Genomic DNA, 10,993 nt, shown 5'->3' with positions numbered 1-10,993 from the left:
GGTGCTCCTTTGTGGAAATATTAGGCACAGTTAAGGGAATGATTTTATTCACTTTTTATGGAAGCCTTTATTTGAAAGGATTGGTCTCACGTTAGAGCAGGGGTACGGTTAAGAGTAGCATGAGACCACAGAACCAGGGGAGACAGTTTCCAAAAGGGTCGCTCCCAATTCAGGGAAGCTTATTTTGATTTTTATTTGGTTCTTGAATCAAAAAGGTTCCCACTACAATAGACAATTTCAAATAGATATTAACGTTATTGGTCTCAGGCTTAAACCATGCACCCTGCTCTGCATGATTACAGACCTAAACAACCACAGTTACTCTGTACAGGACAGTGTTCTACTTTCACATATTTGGTGGAGTTTTTTTAGCCTCGAGCATGAAAATTCCACTGGTTGTTACAGTGAATTATATATCTTTAGTGCTCTACATCACAATGTACGGAACCCACATTTCTTTCATAGTGTCAGGAAGAGGCACTTTGTCTCTAAGGGCCAACCTCGGGCGAGAGTCTCCTAAAGGTAAACCGGCTTCACAATATGCAATACAGATTCGTATAAGGTCTGATTGAACAAGTGAAACACTGACATTATAGGTTAGCTTCTTTGACATTTGTGTTAAATAAATTGTATGTAAAAAGGTGCAAATTACTACCTTACTGAATGCATTTAGAGTCAGTTTTGTGAAGGTCCGACCAAAAATGCACTTCTATTCATAAAATATCTTGGCCCATTCACCATAAAAGACACAGTTCAACAAACATAACCCTGATGCTATTTAAATGAAAGGTATACAATTAAAATATATACGTGCAGCTCACTTAGATTCCAGTTCTAACACAAACCCTTGGATTCACAGTTAATCTTATAGCAGCAGTGATTTGTGCCAGCTTCCTTCATCTGTTGTACATCATTATATGCACAACATATACATTTCAATAACTTCTGCGGACACAGAATGTATCCAGATATGTTTTGCTTAGACTTGTGTGCGCTGTAGCCATCACAATTCCAACATAAGGTTTTCTAACTGTCCCTTGGACATTTTGTAAGGCATAATTTGCAAACACAGACATCTTAGAATGAGAGGGAGAACCCCCATGCAAACATGTAATATGTGGTGATATAAGAATGCACCAACACTTAAAAAAAGAGTACCGGGACGTACATCATCCCATGGGTGGGAGCACTTAACAGCGCAAATGTAATACTGGCCAAATGCACCGGAACATCAGATGATTTGTTGGTGCAGTTGAATAGAACATTTTGTGGAAACTGGTTGCTGGCACAGTACAATGAGACCCAACATAATATCTAATGCATTCGACAAAAACCCACATATGCCAACTGACATAAAATTAAGGTAAACTATTTCAGGAGCATTAAAAAGCAAAAATGGGAGAAGGTAATCCAAGTGCAATATCTATTCATGAAAAGGGAAAAGTACAAAAAAGCTTACGTTAAAAAAAATTCGAATAACTTGTAAGTACCCTTTTCATCACAATGAAGGAATGAATGCGAATGAATACAAGTGTTCTTCAGCCACATCTGGTCAAAATCAGGACAATTCAGAATTCATATGGTATTTTCTGTGCCTCAATGTTGTTGATAGACCATGTATTCTGTTGAAAAAGCCACGGCTAGGAAACAGCATATACATTGCTGTACATTACGTAGCTTTGATGTATAGTATTGTGCCTTCTATAGACACTACGTGAATATATACACCTAAAAGGAAACACAGTAATAGGTAAGGGATGGTCACAGAAGATGGTTGCCAGGTTTCCTTTATGGCACGATTCAGCAGCTCATCAAAATTTCGAAAGGTAAAGTAACTGCTCGCAAAAAACAGTTATGTCTTTTGGTGTAAACCAAACAGTTTGAGGAATTAACTTTTGATGCACAAATACTTGCTTAAGAGAAATTTGGCAGTCCAAGTAGGGCACCGACAGCTCCAAAGTAGCCCTAGAGAGAGAGAGGAAAAGGGAAAAAAAAAAGTTTACAGGTGGACACATAACAGGGGCACCTACAGAATATTAAGTATTTGATTTTTTTTCTACAATATTACCAGAAAAGAGGTTAAACTCTATATTCTTCTTGGTATCCTGACGTGGTCTATAATATGTAAGTGTAGTTGAGTATCAGAATATCAATATTCTTGATTTAGAACCTCTTAGTGTAGCTGGCATACTTCCTCCCCCGGTTCCCTTAATACACGGAGCCTGGGGGGGGGCTTGTGGTTCTCGGTTTAGATTGTTAATCATTTTGATTCCCCTTCTCCCTACAGATGCTTAGCTGCACAAAGGTATATAACTCTTTGGGGTTGGGTAATTATAGTTTAGTTATACTTTCCAATGGCCATTTTAATCATTATGTATTAAAAAGTTAGCTTTAGAGATCACTACATTTTGCCTTTTTGATAGACCTATAGAATATTTAAAGAAACCAATTTACAGATTTACTGGAGGACTTGGAAGCGTATATAACCCTTTGCACCACCAGTGTCACTGACAGCACTGACTAACTAGTTTGATCCCAGTGTATTTTATATATTTAAGGAAAAAACGCGTATTACCGTTTATTAAACCTACCATTACTTTTTTTGGTTACTCAAAGTCAGCGTTTTTGGGGATATTTAGTTTAAGGTTCACCACAAGGAAGCATGGTGGTGGCTGCATACGGCAAAGCTATCCCAGGGAGCGACAATCAGCACTAACAGTGGGAGAGCTAATCAGAACCGTGACACAAATTTCTACTACACACCTCGTGTTCCAGAAACAATGCCTTCAGCTGTCCATTCGACCAATAATCCAGTGCATACGCAAGAAGCTTCATTGAAAGGGTATTGACACGAAGAAAATTTCCAACAAACACAACTCGGTTTATTTTCTAAAATAAAAAGCAGGATATCAGCCTCTTCCAAAAAGCACCAGAACTAAAGGAACAGTTTTTAATGAAGACTAAAAGGTAGAACTTACATGAGTATTAACAATACTTCTAAAAGGAATATTTACCCACCTGATTCTCCGATACTTAGAAAAAGTTCAGGAAGTAGGTACAAAATAGATTACTTTCTCTGATGGGGAAGTGCCCAGAGCCTTCATAGCCCTGTACAATGCTGCTTGAACCGTAAGCAACAAGGCAGCACTATAAAGAAGCTGAAGACAGTGAGCAAATCAAAGAGGATATCATTCACAAAGGAAGGTACTTTAAGACCGAATGCTACTTGTGTGTAGATACATAACGACATATATACAACACGCACACACAAAAACGGGACTACACAGTCTCTTGATTTGTTTCACATTCCGTCATAAGGGTTAGTCGATTGACTTTCGCCCCATTGACCTATTTAACTATGCCTTATGAAGTGCCAATGTTGTGTAGTACACTGGGATTTTTAATCTGATAATAGATATACAGACACACAGTTACCGCTTTTGCTGGCACCAAACCCCCCCCTCACAAATTTATAAAAAATGAAAAGCAAACCTTACCTCATTAACTGCACACATCCGTGCTACTGATCCAATATTATTTGTTATGGTTACCAAAGTGGCTCGAGCGAGGTCTTCTTTACTAACAGTATCCCGCTTATCTTTGTAAATCATGTTCCCAAAACTGAAAAAATAAGGCACAGTTAAGAAGCATGAAACAGTACATCATAACGACAAACTTTAACGTATAAAGGATTCAGCTGTAGTGGCCCAAGAGAACACGGCCGAAAGCGATGCACAATACACAATAGTAATAGTATGGCTATTTAGCAAATATGGCTGTTATACTGTATATGTAATGACTATTAGAAGAGCGCTTCAGCAGGTTTTTATTTTTTAACTTCATTTCCAGAACATTTTACCCTAAAATTATTTACTTACTGGCGGATAGTCATTTGACATAAACATGCAAATTACATGACATCTGACACAAATGGCTATGTTTTTTTTTTTTTGTTTTTTTTTACCTTGAAGCTACTGCCCAGCCAGGTAGTCCAAATCTTTCGTAGTCTCCACCGTATATGTCTCGGACTAGTTTATCCGCATTGGTGCTGTCTCCAGATGAAGCCATTTCCAGAGCTTCCTCAAAGCTTTCACAGCCGGTCAACAAACTGCAGAGTCCAAGGAAGGTTCCACCACCTAGACTAAATAGGCAAATTGATGTAAAAAGAAAACAGTTTACCGATTTACCTTTTATGGTTTAGTTTGCCCCCTCCCCATTCTATATGAGTCATTTATATATATATTTGCAATTTGTCAAAAAAAATAAAAAAAAAAATTATATATATATATATATATATATATATATATATATATATATATATATATATATATATATATATATATATATATATTGTAACTGAAGCAGAAGAGCAGGAAAACAATGTTTTTCATGGGTGTTCCTTAATATGTGTTTATCCCGGTGACTTACAGGCAGTGCATTAAGTTGTGTTTCCTAGACAGGCTCCAGACACTAAGTGGCAGTACTAATCTGAGCACTGCACACGAAGCCCGGGTGATTGACACAAAGACGTGTTTTTATATTGAGCTACAATACGTGGCTTGTGTAAGGATGTTTGACACCATGGGGGGGGGGGTTTAGTCATGCAGTTACTCTGCATCACACTGGTGCTATATTCTGATCTCCAAGAAGTCTCCTGATCGAAAGAACTAGCTTCTCATAGGAGTGGATCACAGGTAGGGAAGTACTCATGTGAAAACATAGAAATAAATCATAACGTTACTATTTATGCAATGTTTTCTGACAGATATTTATGGGCCTTACACACAGTGGACAACAAGAAAAGGATATAAAATGACCTAAGTGCCCTTTGTAGTTATAAACAACAATAAAGCAAATACGTTGTCTCAGTTCAAAGCTCAGTACCTTGTCCCACATACTCTTTTGAAGCAGTCTTTGGAGTGTACTGCAAGTATGCTGACTCCAGAACCAATGTTTACAATGAGAAGAGGATATGGGTCATCTAGATTGAAAGGCATCTTCTGGCATCTCTCTGGGTCGGAGGCATTTTCAAAATAATAGCACTCTGCCTGTCCATTAAAACGGACCGAGTCTATATACAACAAGCCTTTGACCAAGCACTCCAGTTCATCCACCTTGTGCAACTGAAGATTCCCAATCTGCAATGAAAAAGGAGAAAGATCTAGGTATGGTTGCACGTACACCAGCCATTCCCTTTTTTGTTATTGTCTAACACATGCTAACATAAGTTATATTGCTACTTAAACCACAGCAACCCGTTAAATTTCTTTGCTTGTGCCTAACTTTCACACACTCACATGTATCTCCATCTCATTCTTGCACCCTAACTTCCAAATAATTCCTAGGACTTTTCTTTTCAATGAGACCAGTTTCCTGGCAGACACAATAAATCCCAAGACCCACTTGTGGGTCCTTTATCGTCACGTATATTCTATGGCTTGGAAGCAATTGGCTCCTGTACTGCTGGACAACTTTATGTTTACTGTATCTGTTTTTAATTTTGAATAGCATTTTAGATGGTCAGATACACACAGAATGAAGCAAGCTTTATTTTCTCCCTCCTTAAGAAATGTTTTTCATGGTCTATTCCTTTGCATTTACTTACCCAAAATAAAGAGGGACAGAGTGGAGGTAGACCTCATTATTTATTTTTACACTATAATGGAACTTTAAGTCTGGGGGCAGGGGTAAACATACCGTCCGAAATTCTTCTTCAAATTTATAGGCACCACCACCAGTTGCACACAAAACAGTGTGCAGCGTGGAGAAGTTTTTGTCCCTAGCCATCTGAATAAACGTGGGTAGGTCTTGAGTTGGAAATCGAATGAAGTGCATATTTCCTCTTCTACCAAACAGGGTCAAGCCCTTGAGCTCCAGGTGGACATCCCGAATGCCCGTAGAGCCATAGGCTACATTTGACGTCAAATATTTCCGGATGCTCTTGAGACTTTCTACTTCTTCCTGTTCTTCTTCTGCCGTGATGTCAACGGGCTCAAAGTAAGAAAGCTTAACCAACGTTCCACCAATGTCCATGCCGAACCATGGGAAAGCTGTTAAAATAGGAAATATTTCTGAATATGCAGCACAAAAACTTTTTTATATGGGAGACTTATGGAGCAATCAAATGCCTGTGTGCTAAAAGATGCTTTATTATAACACAGGGCTGGAGAAATGCGTGCAGACAGTAGAAGCCAGAAAGATAAACCTGGGAACCAACTTGATATTGTTTTAATTGCCAGAAAGTGGGCAGTAAGAAAAGGGGCCTTTTCTCTTACAGGGACACTCCAGTGATCACATGTACTCTACATAGTAAGAGAGCCCCTCTTTACCTAATGTATCAGGTTGGTTCTAGTTTTGTCATACCCCTTGAATATATGTATTGTATGAAGTGCTGCACTCATTTTTGTTGCTATATAGAGATAACAATGAGAGGTCCCTTTACATTTCCATGGTGTTGCCTTCGTGAATGCAAAGGAGAATTCTGTAGATGCCACCATGTGCTCCTTCCCCTGCTTTCCACCTATTTCCTGTGCAGGAGATGTGTCCGGGGCAACTTCTTCTTGCGTGTGACATTACTGCCAGGCAGTGCAAGTTCCCCAGAACTGCGGCCCCTGTGTGCATAAAGTGATCCCATTGATTTCAACAGGAGTATTTCCCTACCACTGACTCCTTCAAAAGACCAAAACTGGTGTGAAAGGTTAGCAAAGAGAATGGTACTAACCACCTTCTGAGTCCTTTATGTATTTCCCACCTACAAGTAATAAGCATCATTCATTGCTACGGCTGCATGCGATACCGGGAAGGGGTGCAAAGTTTTGAAACATTGCCAAGCTTTTTTGACCAGGGCCCTCCTCATCAACATTGTTATGTTATATGCTATGTGTTATTCTGTAGCGCAGTACACGGGACATATGATGGTGCTATATAAAATAAATAAGAATAATGCAGCAAAGTTGCGTTTGAGTCTACATCTTTTATTCCTTGGATTAGGTGGTATATTAAAGTCCCATAATATACATTCTATGTTTAATAGAGCCACGGATACAACCACATAACCTGATCCATTCAATATAATGGGTTCCAAGTTAATCTAGAAGCACTCCGGTCCGGCGATCAGTAAATCGCTTTCTTGTTACAAACATCAGAGAAACATGAAACTACGTACATTACACAATTTGAGAAACGTCTGTAAACGTGGGATCGGTGCCTGCCCACTATTATCAGCTGCTCAGATTGGGGCATGGACTTAACAGACTGCTCAAGGATCCCATGACGACATCATCACGTGAAATAAACAAACTGCTCCTGTTCACAGGAAGTCTTAATTTATCAAACCACAATTGTTCTTGTAGAAGAGATAACTCTTGTGGTTAGAAATCATGTCAGTATTAACACTAAATGATGAGATGTAAAAACAGTTCTCCATATTAATTATACATACATTCATGGGTTCAGCAGCTTGACAACACTGGGAAGCACCAAATGGGCATTGACTCTCGCACATATTTAACATATAATGTGACCCTGACAGCTGTATGTTTAATATGCAGATGTATGTTTAGCTGACAGGTTCTGTTACACAATAGCAAACAATTTCACACAATGAAGCAACGTTTCATTTGGAATTATGCCTGTTTAGAAATCGACAACCGATAAGAACTCATCTAATCTGCCCATTTTCCTGGATGTAAAGACGCGGTCTTGTTTTAGAATCACAGATTTATGCCTATTCCATCCGTGTTTAAAGTCCGTCCCTTTAAACTAAGACTCTGCTGGGAGGCTGTTCCACTTATCTACCACCCTCTATAAAAAGCCTCCTTACAGGACTAGACAAATCATCATAGTACATAGAAAAAAACATTTAGAATGCCAATATACAATGCATGAAATTGTGAGAAATGGGAAACCTGCATACAGGAGAGGCTACTGCAAAAATATAGTTCATTTATCATGTGACTAAATACATTAATAAACCTTGATTTTTGAACAACCTGATTTCGCAATTTAACATCTGAGAATCCCGTTTTGCCCAGCGTGGGCGATACTGGGAAAAACTCGCATCGCATAGTCCACACTTACACGGCTTCTTGGCATCCTTGATTTTCATTTTGGAAACGGACACGTCGGTTCCTTCCCTGAAAGAAAAAAAGAAATAGGAGGATGCACGATCACAATCAAAATGGCTGTGAATATGAGGAACTGCGAAGGGGAAGGCGGGGTGCGGGCCCACGACTCTCAACAAACAAGGAGCAGCAAGGCCGCGCTCACACTACAACACTCCCGCCCAGTACCTGCACTAGTGCCGGTACAATCCTGCCCCGCCCCCAGCTCCTCATAAACAATCACAACATCGCCGCCAGCATTCCCAGCAACCGACAAATGACGGCACCAAGCGGATGTCAAAGCGTAGGCCAAAGGGAAATGACAAGCCACGCCCACACGCTGAAGGCAGGAGACAGAGAAAATGGCGCCGAGTCGGACTACATTTCCCTCTAGGCTTTGCGCGCAAGAATTACCTGAACGGCTTAAAGATGATATTTGTCTCTACAGCAGCACTTTGGCGAGCGTGAAGAAGATTGCCCGCCAGTGACGCAGAGCGCGGTAGTAACTGTAGATACACCAGCGCCTGTAAAGGCTCAGCTGAGAGGGGAAACAGCCTACTAACGAAATTAGCTTCCTCGGTTCATAATGAGGCGGATTCCACCAACTCACGCCAGCTAGATTTAGCCAATGGCTAGGAAGGAGCTCTCCTCAGCCAATCAGCAGCGGCTAAGATGTGGAATGACTGGTGGCGATGTTGTAGTCATTCTGGTTACTTTGTGATGCTTGAGAGATTCCCGGAATCTCAAATATTTAATGAGCAATGGCCGCTCTTCCTGATTCCACGGGTTGCGTATCACAGCAAAGCGTAATAGAGCGACATACTATTATCGCATACCAACTAGCTTGCCCCTGCGGCCTGCCTCCAGCTCAGAGTGAATGCTGGATTATGAGAGTATGGGTATGGGTATGATTACATAATGAGGGAAATAACCGTATTTGGAAAAAACTGGGCCATTTGCAGCCAAGCAGTCGTGTCTACATTTTCTCTTCAGGACATTTGCCCATTTTTATATATATATATATATATATATATATATATATATATATAAAACATATATATATCACACAAACAGGTTCCTTGCTATCTTTTATTTCATATAATGACTTTATTATTATTATTATTCAATATAGCTCCTTCATATTGAGCAAAGCGTAATAGAGCGACATACTATTATCGCATACCAACTAGCTTGCCCCTGCGGCCTGCCTCCAGCTCAGAGTGAATGCTGGATTATGAGAGTATGGGTATGGGTATGATTACATAATGAGGGAAATAACCGTATTTGGAAAAAACTGGGCCATTTGCAGCCAAGCAGTCGTGTCTACATTTTCTCTTCAGGACATTTGCCCATTTTTATATATATATATATATATATATATATATATATATATATATATATATATAAAACATATATATATCACACAAACAGGTTCCTTGCTATCTTTTATTTCATATAATGACTTTATTATTATTATTATTCAATATAGCTCCTTCATATTGAGCAGCGCTGTATAATAATTAAATAGGACATAACAAGTAGTATATATTATCTTTTATTTATTTAGCGCCAACAATTTACGCAGTGCTTCTTACAATACAATTGCACTATTTTAAGTATTGAAGGACAGGGACTATAAAAAGGTGAGCTAAAGGAATATGGGAGGAGGGGTATTAACATGTAAGGTTGAAGAAGTGGGTCTTCAGGGATTTTTGATGGACCGAAGGCAGGGAGAAAGGTGGATAAGGCGGGGCAGGGTGCATGAGAGCTAGAAATCAGAGTAGAGGACTGAAGGATATAATTGGCTGAGCGGAGAGACCGGTTAGGAGTGTATTTAGAGATGAGTGATGAGATGTAGGTAGAGAAATCGCTATAAAGAGCTTTAAAACCAAGAGTCAGGATTTTGAAATGAATTCAGAAACGCTCACATGCTGCCAGTGAACGGACTGACAGCCGGGAGAGGTGTTAGTAAAATGATGGGTGGAGAAGTCTGGCAGCAGCTTTCATGATGGATTGTAGAAGGGTAAGATGGACATGAGGGAAACTAGCTAAAACAGGTTTATACAACTAATAGTGAAGAGGGTCAGGCTGACCACTTGTTGACGTATCCAGACAAACCTTGTACTTAGTATCCAAACAAACTAGTCTTATCAGTATTTAGTGGAAATGTACTGTTCAGGAAAACAGAGTATGCGACATAAGTCATCCTGTATTCTTCCACAGTTAAAATAGTCTAGGTGGGAGATAATGAGGGCATGAACAAGAGCCTTTGTGGCATGTTGTGTTAGGAAGGGATGAATGCGGGCAAAGGTTTTAAGATGGAGACAGCAAATTTTTTGAGTCAAACTAGATGTGGGAAGATGAATGATAGGTCAGGGTCAAGGGTGACACCAAGGCAGCGAGTGTTAGGGATTGGGGAGATTATTGCACCAATTGACATTGAGGGAGACTGTTGGGAGGATGTTAGTATTGGAGGGAGAGAAGATAATTTTTAATAATCAATGATGGCACAAAACTGGTAGACAGATATCACACGAAGAATGCAGTTATTCTTACAATCTTCATTCCTCCCATGACTTGCGTCTCTCTTTGTAATGACTGTATTGTTATTACCTCTTCCCACTGGCGTATTCAGGATTTCACCCGCATTCTACAACTTCTACTTACTTTCATTTTAAATGCTTGCTAAAAACACACTTATTGTTGGATGCATACATCCTTCCTCCTAATACCCTCAATCAGGATCTTAAAGAAACACAGTTTTCCACACCGCCATTACTGCAGTCAACTCACCCTCACTCAAGTAGTTCTCTCCTACAGTCTCATTTCCCACCTCAAACACCGATTCAATTATAAGCTCACAAAAGCAGGGGCCTCTTCTCCTGTACCAG

The 10,993-nt window shown here is 39.7% G+C and overlaps 1 protein-coding gene across 3 annotated transcripts; it reads right to left on the bottom strand.

The window, feature by feature from the left end:
* Positions 1-1,264: 1,264 nt before the first annotated feature.
* PANK3 (pantothenate kinase 3) lies at positions 1,265-8,701 on the bottom strand. Of its 3 annotated transcripts, none has more exons than XM_053464099.1 (8): positions 8,517-8,701; positions 8,080-8,135; positions 5,698-6,050; positions 4,885-5,138; positions 3,965-4,141; positions 3,498-3,621; positions 2,764-2,889; positions 1,265-1,965 (listed from the first exon to the last, which is right to left on the bottom strand). In XM_053464099.1, exons 2-8 carry the CDS (start codon positions 8,105-8,107, stop codon positions 1,915-1,917), a joined length of 1,113 nt encoding a protein of 370 aa, XP_053320074.1. In that variant the 5' UTR covers positions 8,108-8,135; positions 8,517-8,701; the 3' UTR covers positions 1,265-1,914. The 3 variants fall into 3 exon arrangements, with proteins under 3 accessions (XP_053320074.1, XP_053320072.1, XP_053320073.1); XM_053464097.1 differs by lacking the exon at positions 8,517-8,701 and adding an exon at positions 8,292-8,423; XM_053464098.1 differs by lacking the exon at positions 8,517-8,701 and having other exon boundaries at positions 8,080-8,223.
* Between the last annotated feature and the right edge of the window lie 2,292 nt (positions 8,702-10,993).

Source organism: Spea bombifrons, chromosome 4, assembly GCF_027358695.1.
Source record: "Spea bombifrons isolate aSpeBom1 chromosome 4, aSpeBom1.2.pri, whole genome shotgun sequence".
In the NCBI taxonomy this organism is placed as follows: domain Eukaryota; kingdom Metazoa; phylum Chordata; class Amphibia; order Anura; family Pelobatidae; genus Spea; species Spea bombifrons.
Note: the sequence above shows the minus strand (reverse complement) of the source record. Positions and strands in the feature narration are given on the sequence as shown.

Bases quoted from the DNA above. Each gene is read 5' to 3' on its own strand.
- PANK3 (XM_053464099.1), bottom strand. From the start codon at position 8,107: ATGAAAATCAAGGATGCCAAGAAGCCGT. The intron at 5,139-5,697 runs GTATGTTTACCC...TTTTCATTGCAG, and splicing joins TTGAAGAAGAATTTCGGACG to ATTGGGAATCTTCAGTTGCA. The intron at 4,142-4,884 runs GTACTGAGCTTT...TTGCCTATTTAG, and splicing joins AAAAGAGTATGTGGGACAAG to TCTAGGTGGTGGAACCTTCC.